We start from the raw sequence: 27,226 nt of genomic DNA on the forward strand, positions 1-27,226 counted from the left end.
GCCGTTCGCTTTGGCTTTGCGAATGGACCAAACCATTTCATATAAATAGAGGGGGGGGGATATAATTTTAGATATATATATAGTACGGGCATGCCCTAGTAATTTAAATAAACATAAATGCAAATTTCGCATGTGGAAAAAGAAAGTACACCCTTGGCTCTAATAGGTGGTATTGCCCCCTTTGGCAGAAACAACCTCAAGTAGGCATTTCTTATAACTGTCTACCAGTCTCTGACATCGACTGGGAGAAATTTTTGCCCACTCCTCCATGCAGAATTCTTTCAGCTGTGCGATGTTTGTGGGGCTTCTTGCATCCACAGCTCGTTTCAAATCCCCCCACAAAATCTCGATGGGATTTAGATCCGGGCTTTGACTTGGCCATTCCAGAACCCTCCATTTCTTTCTTTTCAGCCATTTCTAGGTGGGTGTATTGGTATGTTTAGGGTCATTGTCATGTTGCAATGTCCACCTTCAGCTGAGCTTCAACTCTCCGACAGATGGCCTCACATCATCCTCAAGCACCCTCTGGTACAATGAAGAATTCATAGTGGATTCTATGATGGTGAGCTGCCCAGGCCCTGATGCAGCAAAGCTGCCACAAACCATAATATTTCCACCACCATGCTTTACAGTTGTTATCAGGTTCTTGTGGTCAAATGCTGTCTTTGGTTTTCGCCAAACATGTCTTCTGGTACTGTGGCCAAATAGCTCTACCTTTGACTCATCTGTCCAGAGCACATTGTTCCAGAAGTGCTGGTCTTTGCCGAGGTGTTCATTGGCAAACTTTAGTCTTGCCCTGATGTTCTTTCTGGACAGCAAAGGTTTCCTCCTGGCACACCTCGCATGTAGATCAAATTTGTGCAGCCTCTTTCTAATGGTAGACTCGTGCACTTTGACATCAACAGTGGCAAGAGCTACCTGAAGGTCCCGTGATGACATTCTGGGGTTCTTAGAGACTTCTTTCAGCATCTTGCAGTCTGCTCTCGGGCTGAACTTGCTGGGGCGGCCTGGCCTGAACAAGTTGGCAGTTGTTTGGAATCTTCTCCACTTGTAGATGATCTTCCAGACAGTCGAATGATTGATTTCAAATTGTTTGGAGATCTTTTTAAATCCTTTCCCAGACTCGTAGGCATCTATAACCTTCTTTCTGGAGGCCTCAGAGAGCGCTTTTGATCTTGGCATGGTCACGCCGCACACTTCAACAACAAAGAGCAAACCAAACTACATGTCTGAGGTTTAAATAAGACAGGTACCTCTAAGATCCTCTCTAACGATGTTCTTATCATTTGCACCTGAGCTGGTGCACCTGATTCTAATTTTAGGTATTTGAAGTAGTGATGAATGTAGGGGTGTACTTACTTTTTCCACATGCGAAATTTGCATTTACGTTTATTTAAATTATACAATGGACTACAAAATGTAAATGTTTCATGATATTTGTTATATTATATCACCTTTATCTGTCAATATTGTTGAAATGAAGATCAAATAGCTGTATGTTGAAATATGTTGAAAAAGTCAAAACTTTACATGGGGTGTACTTACTTTTTCACGTGACTGTATAATATATACTGTATATATATATATATATCATATATTATCGAGCACTACATTGCCAATTTATATTCCTGATCTGTATTTTAATATTTTATGCACTCCTCAACATCTGTTGAGAATAACTTGAAAACTGGATATTATCGCTAAAAGATAATCAAACTTCTGGAAGTTCTACAACATCAAATAGAGTCCTCCCTTACCACTTCAGTCGTGAGCAGGTGTGTCTCGTCGAAATAGTGATGAAAATTTTAAATGTAACAGTAAAAAGAAAAGCAGTCTCTTCCTCCAATAAGATCTGCTGCATCCTGATTGTCCTCTTTTAGATAACACCTTTCAGGTACAGCACATTGTCTTGTTTCTTATCAATGAAAGAAAGAATGCATTAAAACGCAGAAACAAGGGTAAGACCTGAAACATCAGCTTCTCTTGTCTCCATGGCGAATCCATCACCATTTAAGGTATTTAACTTCCTATTTGTATTGGGTTCTTATAAAAGACACCCACCTTCACTCATAGCATCAGGTGTTATGACATAATTATCTCTCATCTACACTGGACTGCTTATACTTCCAAGAAGGCAAATGTAACTATCCTCTGTCATCCTGAGTCTGTTCTCCATCCAAAGGGAGCTTTTCTCACCAATTTTATAGCCTCCATAGTGAATGACATGGAATTTGCTGCTCTTTACACCTTACTGTTTTCAATTTGCATGGAAGGTAAGTATTGTTACACAAACCCACGCATGGGCTGAAGATGGATCACAAATCATTCGATTGTCGTTCCAATTATATCAGTAAGATTGTCATCTATAACTCCTGTGCCTTTGGCATGAGATGGCACCTCATTTGGTTTGACATGGCACTTCATTTGGCATGAGATGGCACCTCATTTGGTATGACATGGCACTTCATTTGGCATGAGATGGCACCTCATTTGGTATGACATGGCACTTCATTAGACATGACATGGCACCTCATTTGGCATGACATGACATCTCATTATTCTCACCAAAATCTTTGATTGAGGTTAGTGTTCACTCATATTGAGTCTACCTTGAAAAGAAAATGGTGTCTTTGATGCCATTTTCTCATTCACACTCTTCGTCAAAGCTTGTGTCTGGATGGGGCAGTGTCGATCATCCCACCATGTTCTTTCTTCATGTAAATGACATTCATTGGAATGTTGCGCCTGCTTCAATGTCCAATGATATGGAGAAAACCATAACAGTGGATGATCACTTAGAACATGACCTTCAACCTACTACATCCTATAGAGTATGGATCCATCAACCGACTACATCCTACAGATCCATCAACCTACTACTTCCTATAGATCCATCAACCTACTACATCCTATAGATCCATCAACCTACTACATCCTATAGATCCATCATATCACGCAATATCAGCACTTCCAGACAATTTTGTTGTGTGATCTATACCTTCTTTCCCGGTGTGTACCCCGGTTTAGAATAGGTACACCGTATCCCTGTGTGTCGTAAGAGGCGACTAAAAGGGTTGGCATCAGGAAGGGCATCCGGCCATAAAAACATTGCCTCAAAAAGACAACCATGACAATTACAACTACATGTGGGGAAGGTACAGCCCGAAGTACCCCGTGGGGGACCCCACTCCCTCTCGTCAAAACTCAAGGTGGGGAACCCGATCGAAGCAAGGGTGGAAATCACTCCATTTATGATGACGAAACGTCTGATGCCCGAAGTGGAGATCGGTTTATGAGGTTTGGGACATGGAATGTAGGGACAATGACAGGGAGATCCGGAGACGTGGTGGAAGTATTGGTCAGAAGAAGAGTGGACATATGTTGTGTGCAGGAGACGAGATGGGAGGGAAGTGGTGTGAGAATGGTGAAGGGTAGGCAGGGACAGAAATACAAGTTTGTGTGGCAAGGGTGCCCGGAGGGCGTGAATGGTGGTGGTGTCCTGTTTTCTGAGGAGTTTGTAGACAGTGTGGTGAGTGTGACGAGAGTGAGTGAAAGGTTGATGATGGTGAAAATGATGATTGGAAAGCTCTTGGTGAACGTCATCTCGGGATATGCTCCGCAGGTTGGTCGGAGCGATGAAGAGAAGGACAAGTTCTGGTGTGCAAAAGAGAAGCTGATGGAAAATGTGAAAGAGAAGGAAGTTGTTGTGGTAGGAGGAGACCTAAATGGACATGTGGGAAGGAGTATGGACGGTTTTGAGGGAGTTCATGGGGGTTATGGATATGGTGTGAGAAATGGAGAAGGTGAAAGGATTTTGGAGTTTGCTGATGGAGCTGATTTGTTGATTTGTAATACTCAGTTCCAAAAAGAGGATAATAAGCTTGTTACATACACGTCAGGTGGGTCGACGACAACCGTTGACTACCTGATGGTGCATAGGCGAGATAGGGGGCACCTCTGGGACACAAAGGTGATCCCGGGGGAGGAGGCTGTTTCACAGCACCACTTGGTTGTCTGCGACATAAGGGTGAAAGGTGCGAGGAGAGCTCGGCGGGTGAAGTACCAACCGAGAATGAAGGTGTGGAGGTTGAAAGAGGTGACAGTGAGGTAGGCATTAAAAGAGAGGCTGAGTATGGTAGAGGATGATGTGGTTGAGCTTGAAAGTGTTTGGATGTCAATGAAAGATAGTCTGTTGGGAGCCGTTGGTGAGGTATGTGGATGGACAAAAGGACCACCGAGGCACTCGGAAACATGGTGGTGGGATGATGAAGTTGGAAAGAAGATTGACGAGAAGAGGAAGAAGTTCAAGGAGTGGCAGAAGGCGAAGGGTACGGGGGCAGAAAAGGAAGAGCATGAAAGTTATAAGGCAGCCAAGAAGGCTGCAAAGAAAGAGGTAGCAAAGGCGCAGGAGGCATGTAGGAAAATGTTCGGAGAACGCTTGGATTTGGAAGAGGGTCAGAGAGCGGTATTCAGGATTGCAAAGCAGATAGCGAAAGAGAGGTGTGATGTGATGGGGGTGAGTTGCTTGAAGGATGAAGTGGGACAAATCGTTGTGGACCCAGATGGAATTAAAGGAAGATGGAAGAGATATATGGAAATGCTGTTGAATACAGAGAATGAATGGGACGGCAACATAGAGAGTAACCCAGTTTTAGGACCGGCAGAGAAGATAACCAAGAAGGAAGTTGAGGAAGCGATAAAAGTAATGAAGAGTAGAAAAGCGGGAGGGCCGGCAGGAGGTGTGGGAGATATGGTGAAATTGGGGTGTGAAGAGAATGACAGAGATCTGCAATCTGGTGGTGAAAGAAGGCTGCATTCCAGTGGTTTGGGAACTGACTACCCTCGTCCCTCTATACAAGGGGAAAGGTGACCCTCTGGACTGTGGCTCGTATCGAGCGATAAAGCTATTGGAGCATGGAATGTAGGTATTGGAAAGGGTGTTGGAGAGGAGGATAAGGAAGAAAGTGAAGATTGACGAAATGCAGTTTGGATTTATGCCAGGATGAGGAACGACAGACGCGCTTTTTATTGTGAGGCAGTTGCAGGAGAAGTACATGGAGAAGAGGAAGAAGTTGTTTATTGGGTTTGTTGATCTGGAGAAAGCATTCGATAGGGTTCCACGTGAAGTAGTGACATGGGCATTGAGGAAGTTATGAGTGGAGGAATGGTTGATCAGAGTAGTGATGGCAATGTACAAAAGAGCGCGCACAGCTGTCAGGACGAAGGACGGGAACAGTGGTGAGTTTGAGGTGAAGGTGGGAGTGCATCAGGGGTCGGTACTAAGTCCACTACTATTTGTAGCTGTGATGGAGGTGCTGGCTCGAAACGTAAAGGAGGATTTACCGTGGGAGTTGTTGTATGCAGATGATCTGGTATTGATTGCAGAAAGTATGGATGGACTGAAGGAGAAGATGAACAAGTGGAAGGAATGTATGGAGACGAAAGGTCTGAAGGTGAATATCGGAAAAACAAAGGTGATGGCAAGTGCTAAAGCATGTGGTGAGGTGGAAAGAACTGGGAAGTGGCCATGTGCTATGTGCAGGAAGGGTGTCGGAGTGAAGTCCATTCAATGTGCAATGTGCGCTGAGTGGGTTCATCAAAAATGTAGTGGTTTGAGAGGGTCATTAACCAGTGTGGCAGCTACATTCAAGTGTAAGGTGTGCACAGAGGGAGCTGCAGGTGGAGGAAATGTTGAGTTGGATCTTGGAGACGGCGTGAAGCTGGAAGGTGTGAAAACGTTTTGTTACCTCGGAGACATGCTGAATGGAGAAGGTGGATCAGACTCGGCAACGGTTGCTCGAGTGAGATGTGCATGGAAGAAGTTTCGGGAACTGAGTGGCGTGCTGACGAGGAGGGGAGTGTCGTTGAAGCTGAAGGGAAAGGTGTATGCTGCATGTGTGAGAAGTGTTATGATTTATGGGAGCGAGACATGGGTAATGAACGTAGAGCAGCAACGAAGGCTGGAAAGGGTGGAAATGCGAATGGTTCGGTGGATGTGTGGAGTATCGTTGAGAGAGAGGAAGACAAATGATGAATTGCGAAAGATGATGGGAATAGAGCCTATGATGGATGCTGTGAAGAGAAACAGTTTGAGATGGCTTTGTCATGTGTTGAGGAAGGATGAAAGTGACTGGTTTGAGAAGAGTGATGGAAATCTGGATCACTCTTTCATTCCTCTTTTCTCACTCCTTCATTCCTCCTTTCTCCCGCCTCTGGAACAAACTCCCTCACTCTCTTCAATCCCACTCCACCCTCCAGGTCTTTAAAACAGCTGTTCACCACCATCTCTTATCTTCCCCCATCCAAAACCTTGATCTTTTCTACCCCCGCTAATTTCACCCCAATTCCACTTTTTTGAAATACCAACTTCTGTCCTGTAAGTCCTTCGTGTCCTGGTGTTTTGTACTTCTCCCTCCCCCCCCCCTCCCCCTTCCCACGCCTCCTCCCCCCAAGCCCTCTCCCTTCCACACATCTCCCTGCTCTCAAATGTTGTGTTTGTGTGCTTCCCCTTCTCTCCCCATCTTGTCTTCCACTCCCTCTTTTTAGCCGCGTCGCAGACGCTGCTAATAGAGTGCCCTCTGCTGTTGTTGTTCTTCTTCTTGTTCTTCTTCCTCCTGTTCTTGTTCTTGCAGAGAAGACAAAACCTCAAAGCTCCACCCATTCTGGGAACCATAGCTCCACCCATTGTGGGAGAGGCTTCATATAAACAAATATCCACCATTTTATTAACTCGCATAGCTTTGAGGCCTGTTTTGTAGGCCCGTGGTGTCTTCCTCCCTCACACAGTTTTATTTCAAATCAAATTTGATATATCATTTCATTTTTCACAGTCGCTAACATAGTTTTAGACTCGGTTGAAAAAAAACGGGAAGAAAATCCGATGAAAGTTGCCCTTTATAGAACGAAATGAATTCTCAAAGGCCTGTAACTTCAAGTCCATTGAGATTTTTTTTTTTTAAATTGCGGCATGGTCAGTCATACACCTCCCGAAATAACAGATGGGAAAATGCCGAGATATATATATATTTTGTTTAAATCGCGGCATGGTCAGTCATACACCGCCCGAAATAACAGATGGGAAAATGCCGAGATATATTAAAAATTCGTCCATTTGATGACAATCGTCACGATGAAATATTTAATTTATACGTCGTCACAATAATGTGGAGAGAGGAGCATAGCTTCGTTCATGTGTCGCTACACACGAGAAATTTCCGAGATATATTTTTTTACAATCACGGCATGGTCAGTCATACACCGCCTGAAATAACAGACGGGAAAATGCCGAGATATATTAAAAATTCGTCGCCACACACGGGAAATTGCCGAGATATATTTTCACTTTGCACAAAAATAACATCAAGTAATCGAATCAATAGGAATGTCCTGTGCCTATAACATCGACGTTATAGGCACAGCTGCATCTAGGCATTGTGTAACATCGACGCGGCTTTTGTTTTAATTAAAACTTTTTGTACTTGTTATATATTTTGTTTGTCTGGTTGATTTGTTTGTGAAGTAAATGTTAGCTCTTTCACGAGCCTCGATTCAGTATACAAAAAAAAAAAGAAAAAAAAAAAAGTGCCACAATTGTTATGACGTCGCTGGTACCAAGAGTATCCCGGGAAGTGACGGGAGAGATGGCATTTACCCAAGCCCAGTGGCTGTTTTAAGTGTTTGTTTCATCATTATGTCTGTGTGTGTGTGTGTGTGGGTCTGTGAGTGTGGGTCTGTGAGTGTGTGTCTGTGTGTGTGTGTGTGTGTGTGTGTGTGTGTGCATGCGTGTGTGCGTGCATGTGTGTGCATGCGTGTGTTTGGGTGTGTGTGTGCCAGCTCTATTACTAGCCTTGGGCCATGTATAAAAAAAGATCAAAGCGATCAAAGAATCATACAGTAACAGCCACATGGCGTATATCCTCGGGATGTTCATGCCACAAAACGCGCAGCTCCAGCAGAAACAACAAAGTAATGATCTCAACGTATTGTATTCATTGTACACCGCCCCTTTCCTATGCCATCTCCAGCGCTGCATGACGTCATTGCTGGGCACCGAAGGGGGCTCGGCAGTGACGCACGCTGAAAGGGCATGGGCTGACTGGCCATAGGGCATTTGGGCAATGCCCGGTGGGCTGGGACCGCTGGGTAAAAAATGGGCCGCAGGGCTGGATAAAAAAAACTGCTGAAAAAAAATTTGTCACGGAAAACTTCTGCCTCCATCCCCGGGGATTCCCCGCTAAATATCAAAAGTTCAAAAGGTCGCCACTGACGCCTCATTATAATTACTAGCAACGGTACCCGCCCAGTAACACGTACCAGAGAAAACAAATCGTTTGCGCAATGGGCTCTCCAATATTCGATGTGTTCACCGTTTGAATTACGTAACGTAACGTTTGTGACGATGTTTGTGACTTTTGTGTTCACGGTAGTGTTTGATGTGGCGGTGTGAACGTAATTTCGGAATGTTTTTCGTTTTTATTTTCGTAATCGTTTATTGAACGTTTAATGAGCGTTTAATGAGCATAAGAATAATGTTTCATGATCATTAGATGAATGAATGAATGTTATGAATAATGCCATGGCGTCGCGTTGGCAGCAGTGACAATATAAAAATGTTTGCCAAGAACTTCAAAGAGAGAAAAGGAACTTTTATCAGCAATGTCGTGTATCCTGAAGTTCTTAGCTGAAGAAGAGGTACCGTACAAAATCATTCAATTTTTTTTCCTAAAGAAAAGCGTACAGTTGATATCACTAATCACGATTTGAAACACGATGGAATAATATTTACCGATATGAACAGTGATGTGGTTTTTTTATTGTAATTCTAAAAATACTGTTTAGATTTTGATGATTTGCATGTGATACTTAACGGATGTTAAAATAAATCGCGCCTCCTAATTGAAGCCACGGAGGCTACACAACAATTTTTACCGCTTTGCTTTGAAGACGGGAATGAAGGGGGAGGAGCGTGTTCATATGTCTGGTTGAAGGCTGTGGGCTGTGAGGTGAGGGGGTTTTAAGCCAGATTTTAGTCTTACAGCCGCCATGTTGGTGCTCACTGTCACTGCGATGCGAAGCGAAAGACGCCTCAAAGCTGTTACATTCACAATCGCTATGTCGTATGTACTCCCGATACGTGTTTCCTTCATTGTAAAAACTACCAAATCAACAGTAAAAAGGATTTTGAGCCGATAGGCCAAGTAAGTTTAGATAGGTCTACTGACTACTGATCTAGTATTGATAACAATGTCGTGAACTGACTTACTGATGCTATTTTTTGTTATTATTATTTCAGCATCTGCATCTGTAACCAACAATGGATAAAGCAAACCAGAAGAGAAGAAAAGGAGGTGATGAGAAGAAACATGATCGAAAGAAAAAGAAACTGTCAGATAGTGCTTCAAAGTGCAGAAACCTTTTGGATCTGTTCAAGAGTACTAATACTGGACCTGGTGAAGTCAGTGAACACAGGGATAAGGATACTGAATCGGTAGCTGGACCATCAGCAGCTGAATTGGTAGATGATCAATTGGCAGCTGAATCAGTAGATGACCAATTGGCAGCTGAATCGGCAGAATTGGTGCAAATTGGTGAACACGAACAGGTGCGGTCAGCTGAGAGAGATGTACCTGCTGCAGCTGCTACACTTGCAGAGGAGGGATACCCCTCGATTAACTACTTTAAGAAACCATGTAGAGATGAAGATTGTTTGCTGTTTTGGAATTACCACCCTAATCAAAAAACTGACAACCGAGTGGTCAAGAGGTGTTTCATGCGAAAAGATGGTACAAACAGATGGTGGTTGTCATACAACAAGGACAATCATTCTCTTCACTGTTCAGTGTGCTTGGCGTTTTCCAGCACCTCAGACTGGTCCAGTGGTCCACGTTCATCGAGGGAATGACTGACTGGCGACATGTACATACACGTGTTGAAGAACATGAACACTCTTCTTTTCATTTGAGATGCTCTACAGCATACCTGGTAGATCGACAACAGTCCAGTGTTTCTCACCTGCTCGCACGTAGCCATCATGATGAGGTTAGAAAGAGACGACAAGTGATGGAAAGAGTTGTGGATGTGGTCAAACTCATTGGTAAGAGGGGACTGAGCTACAGAGGAAGTAATGAAGAAGCAGCATACACACTTGACAATGAGATCGACCATGGTACATTTCTGGAAGTTGTAAAACCACTTCGGAAGTATGATTCCTGCACAGCCGATCATCTCTCTCACGTTGTCCAGAACAGCAAGAAGCATCATGAGAAGGCAAAGAGTTCACGAGGTCGAGGCTCCTTGGTAACTTTGCTGTCTAAAACTACAGTGAATTATGTTATCACAGTTATCCGGGATAAGATACGTCAGTGGATTTCTGAAGAAGTAACAGACATGTTTGCTGTGGAAATTGATACCACTCAAGACATCTCAACACAAGACCAGTGCTCTGTTGTTCTTAGATATGTTGATAGCACCAGCACTATCCAAGAAAGATTAGTGAGTGTGGTGAAATGTGAGGAATCTACTGGCGAAGCTTTTGTGCAACTTGTTTCTGAAGTTTTTTTAGGACTGAATCTTGGCCTCAAGAACTGTGTTGGAAACTCAACTGATGGTGCAGCAAGCATGAAGGGATGCTACAAAGGCTTCAGTACTCTGCTATCAAAGGAAGCTCCAATGCAGATCCATGTTTGGTGCCACGCACATGTGTTAAATCTCGTTGTGACCGAAGCTACAAGTGTTGTGGTGACTAGCGCATCACTGTTCTCACTACTGAATGACATTGCAGTATTCTTTCGGGAATCTTATCAGCGAATGAACATCTGGAGTCGACACTCCACTACTGTGAAACGAATGGGAACTATCGGAGAAACTAGATGGTGGTTAAAGGATGCCGCCTTGAAGAAGGTTTTTGGTTCATTCAACAACCCAACTGGAGCGCTTTTCATGGACGTTATCACCACTCTTAATGCCATACTAGTTGCTGACCAGATCCAAGCAGCTGTTAAGGCCAAGGTGAAGGGATACATTGCCAGTCTCCTGCAGTTTGAAACAATTCTCACTGCACAAGTATATCTGCAAGTATTCTCCCGCACTACAGCGCTCTCCAAGTATCTACAAACTGTGCAACTGGATCTGCTGACTGTGCACCGGATGGTGGATGAATTGCTGGAGAATATGCATATGCTACGGGATGACTTCCAAGCTTGTCATGATGCAGCTGCAAAGTTTGTTCAATGGGCTAATGACCAGCTGGATGAAATGGATGTAAATCTTGTTGTGGAAGAGTCCCTTCCTATAAATCGGCAAAGACGGCACAAACGTATTGATGGCGAACTGTTCATAGATGAGGCTACATCAGCTTCTGACCCAGTAAAGAAGTATCGCATTGAAGTGTACAACCGAATAGTGGACACTATTGTGAGCAGTATTGAGCAGCGGTTTGACAGATCAGCAACATCAACGTTGTATGCTGATCTCTCACTTCTTCACCCAAGGAACCTTGATCAAGTGCCATCGGGAGCTATGGAAGAGCTGCATAAACATTTGCTGAGATTTGATGATGGTGTCACTGCGGAACAACTACGAAAAGAACTGCGAAGCCTTGGAGAACAATGGTCAACACTGAAACAATCAGTAGCAGATGCTTATACAGTGCAGGAGGACAGTGAGTCTGAACAGGACAGGAAGACTCTGCCAAGTACATGTAAGTCATGTAAAGCCTGTCCTCTCTGCTGCTACAAGGTGCTCCTCAAGTTGAACCTCTTCACTGATGCCGACAAGAGCATTGGGCTTGCCTACAAGCTGCTGCTAACGCTGCCTGTGTCACAAGTGGCATGTGGTCTTACTCTGCTTTGAAGAGAATCAAAAGCCGTCTGCGAAGTACAATGACACAAGAACATCTTGAGGCGTTCATGTTGATGTCTGTGGAAAAAGGGATCTTGGCCAAACTTGAAACTGAGGATATCATTGATGGTGTGGCTGCCAGAAGCAGCGAACTGCGCAGGCACCTACTCTCTTAGACATGACATGTGCTTGTGTTACTGAAAATAAATTTAATTTTTAGTGGATTTTATTTAGTTTTTTTTTTTTCAAGCATTTCGTCTATTTTCTCAGGTAAGCAACATATTGTAACGATTTTGAGAAGTGTGTAACGAATTTGAGAAGTGTAACGGTTTTTGAGAAGTCTAACAATTTTGGAGGAAGTGTAACGAATGTGAAAAACGTTACAATGTGAACGTTACAAAAAGTACGGTAACATCCTCGTAATGTAAATAATGGTCGCAACCGTCGTCCTAGTTAATTCCATGAAACTTACACGCAGGTCACGATATATCTTTTAAATAGTGTATTTCCTTATTCCATGTAGGCTAAATATGTGTTTTCCCACTAGATTGACTTTGCATTGTATCAAACAAAATAAGCGTAGGCCCTTGCAATTTCCCCAAAACCTCCCTTCCAATTGCCTTCCGCATTTTGGGCGGTTTTCTTCAAACCACCATTGGCCACGAGGTAGGGTTGGGGAAGAAAGGCGTGTCTCCACCTCGTCATAAGAGGGAAGGAGTGAACCAGCCCTAACAGCCAATCAACACCGCGGTGAGCGACCCGGTGGGCGTGCCCTCGGAGCCGGCGGCTTGATTTCGCCCGAGGTGATAAAAGCGACTGTAAGGGACTGCTTTATGAGAGATGACTTGGAGAGGCCTTGGGAGATGAGCAAAGAGGCTGCACCAAGAGGTGAGATGCGAAACGCTCCAAGCCAAAGAGGAGAGGTACTCGGCAAGGAAACCAGCTTTGGAGAGACGCGCTGAAAGGAGGGAGACGGCCCCACCCCAAGAAGAGGAGCAGGTGTGCCGAACCAGCGCGTGACGTCTACCGCAGTGGATACACGACGGAGGGTTTCCCGCCAAAACCGCGAGGAATTGCGAACTGCGGCCTCCCGACCTTGCCTCCCCCTCAAGCAATCCATCTCAAGCCCTACCTGCCTGCAATATCCCCTGTGTAAGTGTGAACGTCCTGTCCTACTCGTTGTCTTGGGGCTAAGTAAAAATGAATAGTGTAAGTTAACGATTCGCTGTGTTACTGCTTCTTCCATCCATTGCTTGTGTGTGTATAATAAAATCTGTTCTTCCTCCGTATTCTTCTTCTTCTTCTTTTTCATTCTCTTTCGGTCGCTTTAGAGATTTCCCGATTGAATATCTGTGGGGCGATCTGGTCAACGTCGGGTGGAATCGGGTTTTAATCAGGGAGTAACTGTTCGGACGCGGTTAAATACACCACCGCTCGGTCAATATAACATCTAAAAGCCGCGTCTGTAACATTTGGTGTCGAGGAGTTGGATTCGGACCTGGGACTAAATTTGTTAGGCCCAAATTTTGGAACACCAATTGTACCATTAGGGTAACAATTGGTGTTGGGAAGTAGAATTCGATCCGGAGCGCGTTTCACGCGCTCGAAATTATAACGGCGAAATTTGATTTTGTTTTACGAAAATATAAAACCCGAATTTTGAGATCGCGCCATGGACAATCAAGGCGATCGGATGTCGGTGGGGGAAATAGACGGGTTAGGGGTAACCCAGGACTTAGGGAAAGAAAGGGAGGAGGAGAGCAATGAGGAGGCGGTTGAGGGGGTATCAGACGCACAAAATGGCGCCTCGCACATGGCCACGGCGTCCACGCCCGCGACCGTAGTAGCGCCGCTGGTAGATTTGGACCTTTTTTTCATACAAATGAAGGCCCTTATGGCCCAGAATAGCGAGAAAATGAGGGAGGAAATGAGGGCTCAGAGTGAGCAAATGAGGGCTGATAGTGAGCGAATGGGAAACCAAATGGGGGTAATGGGAAACCAAATGGGGATAATGGGAAACCAAATGGGGGTAATGAGGGACGAAGCGAGGGGTACCGGTGAGGAGTTAGACAAGAAATTTGGGAAGTTCGACAATAATTTTGAGGGGTTAGACAACGGGATAAAAGAGGTAAAGAATGGGTTAACGGGGGTGGAAAACAGAATGGCTGCCCAGGAGAATCAGTTAGAGGGGGTGAAAAATGGGTTAATGGGGTTAGAAAATAGGATGGAGGACAAATTGCGGGAAATAGGGGAACAATCTGCCAGGGAAATCAAACAAATGGGAGAGCAGATAGAGGAGGTGAAAATCGGGGTAGAAACCAAACTGGATGCTCAGAGGGATGAATTGGGACAGATGAGGGTGGCATCTACAAAAGAGATGGAGGAAATACGACGAGGGGTAAGTGAGGAGGTTTCGGGGCTGCGCGAGGAGGTAAAGCGAGGTGAGAAGCGTATGGAGAAAGAGGTGAGAAATAATACGGCAAAGTTACAAGGGGGAATAGAAGATCTGACGGAGGAGGTGGAACAGCTGACAGAGGGACAAACGAAGTTAGTGGAGCAGGTTCAAAGGAACACTGCAGTACTCGGAGGGTTAAAGGCGACACAAAAAGAAATTAAAAATGACTTGATAGCGACACAGAGGCAATGTCAGATGGTACGGGAGGAACTGACAATGAGGGTGGACGAGGTGACAGAGATAATGGAGACAAAGGACCGGCAGGTGAGGATGCACATAGAGACGGTCACGGTAGCCCTAGAGGACGAACTTGAGGAGACGCACCGAGAAATAAAAGAGGTTAAACAAAAATTAGAGGAAGTGGAAGAAGAGGTGAGTGAAATTAAGAAGGGACGAACAGAAACTAAGAGAGAAATCCAGGAGGAGATAGCGGAATATGTGCAAGGTCGGTGCTCAACTCATGATGTGATGCTCACTAACCAAATAAAGAGTTTGCAGGTGGCAAAGGAGGTGCGGAGACGAGGTACGGAGGTGAGTGGCAATGTATATGATGTGAGGAAAGCTTCAGTCGGCTTGGGGATTGGTTTGGATCCGGGTGTTCGTGAAAGGCCGTTGGTGAAGTGTGTGACAGGTCAGGTGTGCGAAAAAAGAGGTGTGCGAGAATGTCCGACCATGGGGTGTGTGAGGAAAAAGTGCACGCCGAGGAGTGAGTGTGCCGTCAAGAGTGAGTTGGTCGAAGCGCGTGTGCGAGGGGGTACATGGAAGCGCGGTGTGGTGAGTGTTACGGAGGAAGTAACGAAAAAGTGTGCGCGAGAGAGGTGTGTAACGGACGGGTGCATGGGGAAAGCGCATGCTGTCGAGAGTAAGGGTGAGTGCGCTGTCAAGAATGGAGGTGAGAGTAGTGAGAGTGAAACGGAGCGTGAGTTGGTTGTGACAGGTGAGTGAGGATGTACACCTGGAATGGAAGGATGCACACCTGGAATGGTAGAGCGTGTGTGGGAAGGCACATTTGAGTTGGTAGTGAGGCACGTGGTTGGGTGTGCGAATGAGAGCACACCTGTGATTGTCACAGAGGAAGTGACCGAGGAGGGGGCGCGAAGAGGTGTGTTGGTGAGGTGTGCGACCAACGAATGTGTGCCAAAGTGTTCGGTGGTCAGGTGTGTGACCAAGTCGGCGAGCGGAATGAGTGTACCGAGGTGTGTAAGGAAAGGTACGAGGAGAATGGGAACAGCTGCATGTATGAGCAAGAAAGGGGTAGCGTATGCTTGTAAGAATCCAGGTGAAGCGTCGACGGTAACCAGGCTAGAGGTTAGAACGACTTATAGCCGAATCAGGCCCTCGGTGCGCGTCGGGCAGCTTCGCGTGCCGCGAGGACCAGCGGGGATCCGAACTACGGCGGTTTCGAAAGAACCGCCATACGCGATCCACGCTGTGCCTCGCTTGGAACGGCCGCGGCCGGGCTCCACTAGGCGGAGCGGGCAGCTGGATAGGAAGGGTCGTCATGGCGACCACGTTTTGTTGAGACGTGCCGGCAGGTCGAGATCGGGACATTGGATGGCTCCACGCCGAGGTGGTGCGTGGGATCTCGGCCCGGGTAAGCCCCCACCCCTGCCCCGAATGCGGGACGCATCCAGCCGCCGGCACAAAAGAATCCGCGTTCATTGCTCGGCTGTACGAAGCCGGGCTGTAGACGTGAATTGGCGCACCGAGAGGATGTAATAAGTGGACGGGTGATGGTAATAGTGATAGTGAATTGATACGAAAATTCGAAAGGTGGGTAGAATTGGCAGTAAATGGAAAATTTTTGAATTGGTTGGAATCTGGACGAGCAAAATTGATAGAGAGACCCCCGATGTGGTGGGATGGCAAATCCACCATCCCTCACAGGTGGGGGCAAATGCGCAATAGTTTATGGGGTGGCTATGACAACCGAGCCAGGGAGGGCTTGGATAATTGTAGGGATCTAGCGAAGATGACATTAGGTAACGTTAAGTTTAGTTAGTGACTGATACCTGTAGTGGGGACGCAGGTAGATTAGTGTGGATTATAATGACGTGGGAGCGCAATAGTTTAAAGGGACGACTGGGAAGCGCAAGTTTCAGAGGGGAGTAGTTAGCTGAGATGATGTCGTGTGTGTGAGGATTGAACAGGTGAGAATTGAACAGGTGTGATTGCACAGGTGTGCAACTGAACAGGTGTGTGGAGCAGTGTATGAGGGAGTAGTGGTGATTGCGTGTTGTGTTGACCAAATGGTCCAGGAAGAAAGGAGGGTGCAGGTGGCACCAGGTGTGAGGGCACAGGTGTGCAACAACAGGTGTATGTGGCTGTGTGGAATAAATGGTAGTGTGGAATATCTGGAGTAGTGGAATGGATGGTCGTGGAGTGAGAGTGGTGGAAATTGTGGAGTGGAGTGGATGGTGCGAAGGTGTGAATGGGGGAAGAGTGGACCCCCATCACGGATACCCGGGGCGGGTAGTGTAAGTGTTAGGTAGAGGGTACAGGTAAATTGTGGCTGGATATTGGCATCTGTGGTGCGGGTGGCAGAATGGTATGTGGATGGGTGCATTAGTGTTGTGGAAATGGCTGGGCGTGTAGCCTGTTAGTGTGTGTAGTTGGTTTGGGCACTCCACCACTGTGAGGATGTCGGCCAGGTGAGGCCGCAGGTGGGCTCTGGGAGCCGGTAGTAGTTGTTGTGGATGGGGCCCGAGGATCCGGAGGACGGACCCGGGTAGCCCAGTGCCAGAGGGCACCATGGGGTGACAGAGCCAGGAGAAGGGCTGTCCCCAGTTAGTTAGGTTAGGGTGAGGAGCTAGGTAAGCTCGGGTGGCAACTACAGTGGTGGAGGTGTGCAGGTGGGTAGACCTGTTGGGAGAGCTAGACGTCGCGGCCCAGAAATTGTGCGAGGGCACCGGGAGATGAATCGGGGGAGTAAAAAAAAAAACAAAAAAAAAACACCTTTAGAGGCCATTTTTCCCCGCAAAGCGGGGGTTGGCCTTTTTCGGGAACCGTGGTTGTTGTTGTTTTTCGGTCCCCTTTTTGAAGCAATGTTTTACGGCCGGATGCCCTGACTGACGCCAACCCTTTTTGCCGCCTTTAACGACAAACAGGGAATGGTCAAACGACAAAAGTGGTCAAGATGGCCGCCTCCGAGTGCACAGACAAGTGCATGAAGCCTACAACAAAGATTGTATAGTGCCAAGAGTCCATGCTGGAGGTGGTGGGGTGACCGTTTGGGCTGCTTTTCATGCAGGGGGCAAAACTGACCTGGTTGTTCTGAATGGAAACCTGAACCAGTTCAAGTACAGGGTCATTCTGGAAGAAACATTGCTTCCATTTGCTCGTGCAGCCTTTCGAGGAAACTTTTCTTCCAAGATGACAATGCCCGGCCTCATTGTGCTCGCATGATCCAACACTTTCTTGCTGACCGTGGTGTAGAGCATATGGAGTGGCCTGCCATGTCCCCGGATATGAATCCGATAGAGAACTTGTGGGCAGAATTAACGCGTCAAATCCACCACTTGGACCAGCAGCCGACCTCTGTGCGTGAATTGCAGCAGGGAGTGAGATCGGGGGAGTGAGACCCCAAATTGAAAAGCACCACAGTTTGGTCAATGGGAATTGGTTATTAGAACCCATAGTGTAAGTTGGCCAATGGATTGGCAGGGAAAGACCCCGGGTAGTGTAAAGTGTGTTAAAGTCATTTAGAAAATAGTTAGGATGAAGGATCTCCTCGCACCATCTGCATCCACTCACCTGAGGTGACAGGTACTCCACACCATGCCATGTTTTGATTATTTTTTATGATGCAAATGTTTGGATTGTGAGACACATCATGACGTGGGTGTGACATTGTGCGTAATTCCATCTCTCCCTCCTTATGAGGATTGATGATGAATTGGTGATGGCAAATTTTGAAGTAAAGGGATTGTGGAGACGAATTTGGTATAGGGGAAATATGGGGAAGACGTGACAGTAGTGACGAATTTGTAAATGGGTAGATTTTTGTACATATGGGGTAAGGGTAGGGTAGGTGACAGGGGGGTGACGTACGGTAGGGACGAGCTTTCTCACTTCGCCCTCCGTACGCATTTCACCTTGCATTGCCTTATTGACGTGTACCCTTGTGACCTTACCCCTCGCTCAATTGTCTTTCTTTTGTCTCCCACATGACCTGTGCGCCATTGGGTGCCGATGGGAGCGTGCGTGAGGTGGCCATTGTGCGCCCGAGATTCCCAGAACCAGCATGCATTGCGTTGATGTACCACTGTATGGACCGCTGTTCTGCGGCCAAGTACCACTTGATGGACCCCAGGTTCTGGGGCAGGGCACCTCTGTTGGAGACCGGCCATAGTGGCCAGGGAATCTTGCTTGCGGACCTCGGTAAGGTGGCACCTATGCCAAACAGGTGGACCACCCTTAGTTGGCCCCTGAGGCCCTAAATAAAATGGACACAAGTTGTGCTTTTTATTATTTCCAACTAGGCCGCATGAAGCCAGAAGACGTCGGGAAGAACATCGGCCCAGCAGAGAAAGAGAAGACCACCACCAGTTGTTTTGTTGTGTTTATTATGAACCATGGTGACTGCGCACCGGATGGTGCTTTGTGGTGCTTTGTGGTGTTTGGTGCTTTTGGGTGCTTTGGTGGTACTGGTACTGGTGCATCGATGCAATGCGTGCTGTCTCCTCCCTCCCAACAGGAATTTCTTTCTCTTGTTCCCTAAAAAGAAAAAAAGAAAAAAACACAGGTCCTGGGTTGCGTTGTAAATAAGAAATCACGTCATTGTAAATAATGCTCCCCACCGTAAATGTATAGTTTGAGAATAATTCCGTAATTCGGTTAGCTGTGGGCTTGAGTCTGTTAGACAGGATGCAATGCAATAGGGGGACATACTTATTTGTGTTTTAAAATTGTCACACTCAGGGTCAGGTTAATTGTAGAGGGAATTACACCTACGTGTCACACTAAGTTAAAGTTTAATAGGCCCGAGGACGGGCCTGAAGAAAGGAGGGTGCAGTGTAACGATTTTGAGAAGTGTGTAACGAATTTGAGAAGTGTAACGGTTTTTGAGAAGTGTAACAATTTTGGAGGAAGTGTAACGAATGTGAAAAACGTTACAATGTGAACGTTACAAAAAGTACGGTAACATCCTCGTAATGTAAATAATGGTCGCAACCGTCGTCCTAGTTAATTCCATGAAACTTACACGCAGGTCACGATATATCTTTTAAATAGTGTATTTCCTTATTCCAGGTAGGCTAAATATGTGTTTTCCCACTAGATTGACTTTGCATTGTATCAAACAAAATAAGCGTAGGCCCTTGCAATTTCCCCAAAACCTCCCTTCCAATTGCCTTCCGCATTTTGGGCGGTTTTCTTCAAACCACCATTGGCCACGAGGTAGGGTTGGGGAAGAAAGGCGTGTCTCCACCTCGTCATAAGAGGGAAGGAGTGAACCAGCCCTAACAGCCAATCAACACCGCGGTGAGCGACCCGGTAGGCGTGCCCTCGGAGCCGGCGGCTTGATTTCGCCCGAGGTGATAAAAGCGACTGTAAGGGACTGCTTTATGAGAGATGACTTGGAGAGGCCTTGGGAGATGAGCAAAGAGGCTGCACCAAGAGGTGAGATGCGAAACGCTCCAAGCCAAAGAGGAGAGGTACTCGGCAAGGAAACCAGCTTTGGAGAGACGCGCTGAAAGGAGGGAGACGGCCCCACCCCAAGAAGAGGAGCAGGTGTGCCGAACCAGCGCGTGACGTCTACCGCAGTGGATACACGACGGAGGGTTTACCGCCAAAACCGCGAGGAATTGCGAACTGCGGCCTCCCGACCTTGCCTCCCCCTCAAGCAATCCATCTCAAGCCCTACCTGCCTGCAATATCCCCTGTGTAAGTGTGAACGTCCTGTCCTACTCGTTGTCTTGGGGCTAAGTAAAAATGAATAGTGTAAGTTAACGATTCGCTGTGTTACTGCTTCTTCCATCCATTGCTTGTGTGTGTATAATAAAATCTGTTCTTCCTCCGTATTCTTCTTCTTCTTCTTTTTCATTCTCTTTCGGTCGCTTTAGAGATTTCCCGATTGAATATCTGTGGGGCGATCTGGTCAACGTCGGGTGGAATCGGGTTTTAATCGGGGAGTAACTGTTCGGACGCGGTTAAATACACCACCGCTCGGTCAATATAACATCTAAAAGCCGCGTCTGTAACAATATTAATGAATAATGGGCCGACCTAGGTGAAGGATGCCCGGGCCGGTTTTAAGACCCAGTCTGCTACTGTGAAAGGGAGTACTCAGTTTTCACTCTGGTTTCTTTCTTGTTTGTTTGTTTGTCCAGGAATATCTCAGCCATAGTTTGACCAAGGAAGCTGAAATTTCGGCACAATAGTGAGAAAGTGCTTTGGCAAAAACAGGATTTTTTTTTTTGATTAATCAATCAATAGATTAGTTACTTAATTATTATCGATTAAGTACTTATATATTTCCTTTCTCTTCTGGGCAACATCTCAGGCACATTTTTGAGCAAGGAAGCTGATGTTTGGACACTGACAGGGACAAAGTGATTTGGCTGTAAAGGCTATTTTTGATTTATTGATTAATCATTTAATCAATTAATTATTTAATTATTCGATTAATGATTTCATTAATATATATTTTTTAAGTTACAGTTTCGGATGAAACGGTGGTGATTTCGGTATTGTATTAGCCAATTGTTAATTATTTTATGATTATTATTTATTTATTTTCATTATTAGTCATTTATTTATTTTCTTTCTCATCTCGCCAATATGTCAGGCACCTTTTGAGGTAGGAAGCTGATATTTGGACACGACAGTGACCAAGTGATTTGGCTATAAAGGATGTTTTTAATTGATTGATTAATCGATTAATTATTTATTTATTAATCAATTAATTATTTAATTTTTTCGATTATGAGTCAATTAATTTTCAAAAAGTTACAGCTTTGGATGAAGCACTGGTGGTTTCGGTATGCCATTAGCCAATTGATTAAGAAAATATTTTATGATCATTATTCATTGATTTTAATTATGCAATTAATTAATCAACATTATACACCTCTCCTTCCCAATACAGTCTCTTATGAGCTGCACGGTGGTATCGCCGGGTGCTGAAGACTCCCCGAAAATACCGCGCTGGAGGATATTTATTTATTTGGCATGGGGGTCGTGTACTTTGAATGTGTCTGTACTTGTTTGTTTGTGTCAGTGAACCAGCCTATACTTGTTAAGAAGTGTAAATATTGCTTGATGTAACACTCTGTCATGTGGATAAATTGAAACAGCCTATGTGTCCAGAGAACGTGAACAAAATCCAGAGGGAAATTGCCAGTGTGCTTTGGGGGTTGCCAAATGTGATATGAAGCACGTTGTCTGCCAAGAAAGAAGCACTTTTAATATCCATAATTATAGGGATTTCGTGGAATGAGCTGAACATTATTACCTCCACCAAAGGGTGACGGGGGTTCGTTTTTCATCCCTGTCTGTTTGTCTGTGAGCAAAATATCTCAAAAGGTTGTGGACGGATTATGACAGAACATGGTGGATGAGTATGAGTTCCGATGAGTGAGTGAGATGAGTTCCCGCCCACGGGCAGTGCAGCTTGCGGTTCCCTGCGCTAGGACATGGAGGCCTGAGACGAACCGGGACGATTCCTGACGAGGTTCAAGAGCAGCTTGGAGGGAAGAGTTTTTCGGAGCTGTTTTCGGATGACGTGCTGATGTCCTTGGACTTCGCGCCAGGCTCTGGGCCGACCGGGCCGACGTGTGTGATATTCAGCAGCATAGATTCAACGAAAAGCCCGACCGAATATCGTCGCTTCGTGGCTGCTTTCCGCCGCCGAAATCCAGCGCGGCTTGGGCGATTTTGCCCCTGTTTGGAGAACACCCAGCGAGGCCTTCATCGGGGCCAAGCAAGCAAGGGCGTGTCGGGACTTGGTTCGCGCCATTGACCGAGTGGTTCGCACCAACCGGAGCTGTTTTCGGATGACGTGCTGATGTCCTTGGACTTCGCGCCAGGCTCTGGGCCGACCGGGCCGACGTGCATCGAAGTCCTTTCCAAGGGTGTGGTGCTGGCCGGGCCGCTGTGGTGCTGACAGGGCAAACATGGTGTGGTGCTGACGGGGCCCCCGCAGCCGTGATGCTCCCCCCCCCCACCCCCCCAGAATTCCCATGTTTTAAACGTTTCCCAGTGTGTACCCTGGATTAGAATAGGTACACCGTATCCCTGCGTGTCGTAAGAGACGACGAAGAGGGTTGGCGTCAAGAAGGGCATCCGGCCATAAAAACATTGCCTCAAAAAGAGAACCATGACAATTACAACTACATATGGGCAGGGTACAGTCCGAAGTGGAGATCGGTTTCTGAGGTTTGGGACATGGAATGTAGGGACAATGACAGGGAGATCAGGAGAAGTGGTGGAAGTATTGGTCAGAAGAAGAGTGGACATATGTTGTGTGCAAGAGACGAGATGGAAGGGAAGTGGTGTGAGAATGGTGAAGGGTAGGCAGGGACAGAAATACAAGTTTGTGTGGAAAGGGTACCTGGAGGGCGTGAATGGTGTTGGTGTCCTGTTTTCTGAGGAGTTTATAGACAGTGTGGTGAGTGTGACGAGAGTGAGTGATAGGTTGATGATGGTGAAAATGATGATTGGAAAGCTCTTGGTGTACGTCATCTCGGGATATGCTCCGCAGGTTGGTCGGAGCGATGAAGAGAAGGACAAGTTCTGGTGTGCGATAGAGAAGCTGATGGAAAACGTGAAAGATGAGGAAGTTGTTGTGGTAGGAGGAGACCTAAATGGACATGTGGGAAGGAGTATGGATGGTTTTCAGGGAGTTCATGGGGGTTACGGATATGGTGTGAGAAATGCAGAAGGTGAAAGGATTTTGGAGTTTGCTGATGGAGCTGATTTGTTGATTTGTAATACTCAGTTCCAGAAAGAGGATAATAAGCTTGTTACATACACGTCAGGTGGGTCGACGACAACCGTTGACTACCTGATGGTGCGTAGGCGAGATAGGGGGCACCTCCGGGACACAAAGGTGATCCCGGGGGAGGAGGCTGTTTCACAGCACCACTTGATTGTCTGCGACATAAGGGTGAAAGGTGCGAGGAGAGCTCGGCGGGTAAAGTACCAACCGAGAATGAAGGTGTGGAGGTTGAAAGAGGTGACAGTAAGGGAGACATTAAAAGAGAGGCTGAGTAGGGTAGAGGATGATGTGGTTGAGCTTGAAAGTGGTTGGATGTCAATGAAAGCTAGTCTGTTGGGAGCCGTTGGTGAGGTATGTAGATGGTCAAAAGGACCACCGAGGCACTCGGAAACATGGTGGTGGGATGATGAAGTTGGAAAGAGGATTGACGAGAAGAGGAAGAAGTTCAAGGAGTGGCAGAAGGTGAAGGGTACGGGAGCAGAAAAAGCAGAGCATGAAAGTTATAAGGCAGCCAGGAAGGCTGCAAAGAAAGAGGTAGCAAAGGCACAGGAGGCATGTAGGAAAATGTTCGGAGAACGCTTGGATTCGGAAGAGGGTCAGAGAGCAGTATTCAGGATTGCAAAGCAGATAGCGAAAGAGAGGTGTGATGTGATGGGGGTGAGTTGCTTGAAAGATGAAGTGAGACAAATCGTTGTCGACCCAGATGGAATTAAAGGAAGATGGAAAAGATATATGGAAATGCTGTTGAATACAGAGAATGAATGGGATGGCAACATAGAGAGTGACCCAGTTTTAGGACCGGCAGAGAAGATAACTGAGAAGGAATTTGAGGAAGCGATAAAAGCAATGAAGAGTAGAAAAGCGGGAGGGCCGACGGGAGTTGTGGGAGATGTGTTGAAGGCAGAAGGAAGTTGGGGTGTGAAGAGAATGACAGATATCTGTAATCTGGCGGTGAAAGAAGGCCGCATTCCAGTGGATTGGGAACTGAGTACCCTCGTCCCTCTATACAAGGGGAAAGGTGACCCTCTAGAGTGTGGCTCGTACCGAGCGATAAAGTTATTGGAGCATGGAATGAAGGTATTGGAAAGGGTGTTGGAGAGGAGGATAAGGAAGAAAGTGAAGATCGACGAAATGCAGTTTGGATTTATGCCAGGAAGAGGAACGACAGATGCGCTTTTTATTGTGAGGCAGTTGCAGGAGGAGTACATGGAGAAGAGGAAGAAGTTGTTTCTTGGGTTTGTTGATCTGGAGAAAGCATTTGATATGGTTCCACGCAAAGTATTGACATGGGCAATGAGGAAGTTAGGAGTGGAGGAATGGTTGATCAGAGTAGTGATGGCAATGTATAAAAGAGCGTGCACAGCTGTAAGGACGAAGGATGGGAACAGTGGTGAGTTTGTGGTGAAGGTGGGAGTGCATCAGGGGTCGGTACTAAGTCCACTACTATTTGTAGCTGTAATGGAGGTGCTGGCTCAGAACATAAAGGAGGGTTTACCATGGGAGTTGTTGTGTGCAGATGATCTGGTGTTGATTGTGGAAAGTATGGATGGACTGAAGGAAAAGATGAGCAAGTGGAAGGAATGCATGGAGACAAAAGGTCTGAAGGTGAATATCGGAAAGACGAAGGTGATGGCAAGTGGTAAAGCATGCAGTGAGGTGGAAAGAACTGGGAAGTGGCCCTGTGCTGTGTGCAGGAAGGGTGTCGGAGTGAACTCCATTCAATGTTCAATGTGCGCTGAGTGGGTTCATCAAAAATGTAGTGGTCTGAGAGGGTCATTAACCAGTGTGGCAGCTACATTCAAATGTAAGGTGTGTACAGAGGGAGCTGCAGATGGAGGAAATGTTGAGTTGGATCTTGGAGACGGCGTGAAGCTGGAAGGTGTGAAAACATTTTGCTACCTCGGATACATGCTGAATGGAGAAGGTGGATCAGACTCGGCAACGGTTGCGAGAGTGAGATGTGCATGGAAGAAGTTTCGGGAACTGAGTGGCGTGCCGATGAGGAGGGGAGTGTCGTTGAAGCTGAAGGGAAAGGTGTATGCTGCATGTGTGAGAAGTGTTATGATTTATGGGAGCGAGACATGGGTAATGAACGTAGAGCAGCAAGGAAGTTGGAAAGGGTGGAAATGCGAATGGTTCGATGGATGTACGGAGTATCGTTGAGAGAGAGGAAGACAAATGATGAATTGCGAAAGATGATGGGAATAGAGCCTGTGATTTATGTTGTGAAGAGGAACAGGTTGAGATGGTTTGGTCATGTGTTGAGGAAGGATGAAAGTGACTGGTTGAGAAGAGTGATGGAAATGAATGTAGAAGGAAGTAGAGGACGGGGAACACCGAGAAAGACTTGACCAAAGATGGTGGAAGAAGAAATGCGGGCAAGGGGGTTAACAAGGAGAGATGCAGAAAATAGGGCAAGATGGAGAAGATTGTCATGGGGACCGCAAGGCTAATCCCCGCTCTAGCAGGGAAAATGGCCTTAAAATGCATGTTGTTGTTGTTGTATGGTGGATGAGTATGGTGTGTGAAAAGAAGAAGCCGATTCGATTTTGGTTTAGGTCCAAATCCAGATCCAATCTATCAGTGGGAATGGTGGGATGCAAAACGTAAACTGTTCAGCCTGGTGAAGGTATGGTGTGTGTGTGTGTGTGTGTGTGTGTGTGTGTGTGTGTGTGTGTGTGTGTGTGTGTGTGTGTGTGTGTGTGCGTGTGTGTGCGTGTGTGAGTGTGTGTGTCCGTGTGTATTCCGTGTGTATCCGTGTGTGTCCGGGCTGTAACCTTTTCACCATTTGAGTTTTGTAATCAAATTTTCACCAAAGCTTTTTAATGATAATACAGAGAAGGAAAATTAATAATTTTGTCAAAAGGTCAAAGGTCAAGCATCACATTAAATCGTAAATTGACCAGAAATTTTAAGAATTTGCGTATCGGGTCACTGAGATGGTTCACCAATCAAAATCTAGAACCTGGTTATGTTTTTTAGATGTAAAGCTCAAAGGTGGAGGCTGCATAAAATCATCAATTTTCAATTTGCATATATTTTTAAACTTTCGTTATTTTTATCTTAATGAAGAAGAAGAAGAAGAAGTAGAAGAAGAAGACGTCTGAATACAAATGGACACGGACGGGCTTTGCATTTTCAGATGCTTTCCAGTTATTCAATGTAGAAAGGACTCTGTAATACAGAATTCTAGAAATGGCATGTGTACAACTGAATGCCTTGGGATAAGTTAGATTGTGAACATAATATGACTATGCTGGCTCAATGGTGGTGATGTTTGATACTAGGCCTTACATGTTTTTTTGCAGCCATTAAGCCACAATTCATGGCAACACTCATACTCAATGATTGCACACGTCAAACCATCATGTAAGGTGTAACATATCTCCCTCTCACTGTAACAATTTGCGTCGTGGCAGGTACGGCATGTGCCTGGTTGGAGTTCGGCGCTTGGATAGCAAGGCCATTCTGTTGAACCCGGGCAGCAAGTACATCCTCGAGGGCTCTGACACCTGTTTCTACATCAACATCACCAAGGAAGAAAACTCGACTTTCATATCACAGCAGCAACAACAACAGCAACAACAAAAGCAACAACAGGCAAAGCAGCACGACGAGGAAAAGGAGCTGACGAAGAGTCCAACGCCAAATGGCTCCTTCGCGAAAAGCTACGCTCCGGCCACAAACAAACACATATTCGGCCATGTTGGTAAGCCCGACCAATCGCAGATGGAAACTCACACACATATTCGGCCATGTTGGTAAGCCCGACCAATCGCAGTTGGAAACTCACACACGTATTCGGCCATGTTGGTAAGCCCGACCAATCGCAGATGGAAACTCACACACATATTCGGCCATGTTGGTAAGCCCGACCAATCGCAGATGGAAACTCACAAGGTGTCGTTTTATAAGGAAATGCTTAATATGCTGCTTGGCCAACAATTGGACAACTACAGAAAATAATCATACTAGTAACCTACTGCAAAGCCGCA

At 46.1% G+C, this 27,226-nt stretch overlaps 1 protein-coding gene across 3 annotated transcripts in view; it reads left to right on the forward strand.

Annotated features, from left to right (window-relative positions):
* The window catches only part of LOC137439154 (potassium channel subfamily T member 1-like), a 270,273-nt gene that overhangs the window by 195,925 nt on the left and 47,122 nt on the right, over window positions 1-27,226 (forward strand). For all 3 annotated transcript variants that reach the window (XM_078767829.1, XM_078767828.1, XM_068134879.2), the window contains exon 17: window positions 26,651-26,940. In XM_078767829.1, coding sequence (XP_078623955.1) covers window positions 26,651-26,940 — 290 coding nt within the window. The remainder of the gene's footprint in view (window positions 1-26,650; window positions 26,941-27,226) is intronic.

The sequence above is a fragment of the Myxine glutinosa genome, chromosome 13 (assembly GCF_964187855.1).
Source record: "Myxine glutinosa chromosome 13, kmMyxGlut1.1, whole genome shotgun sequence".
NCBI lineage: Eukaryota > Metazoa > Chordata > Myxini > Myxiniformes > Myxinidae > Myxine > Myxine glutinosa.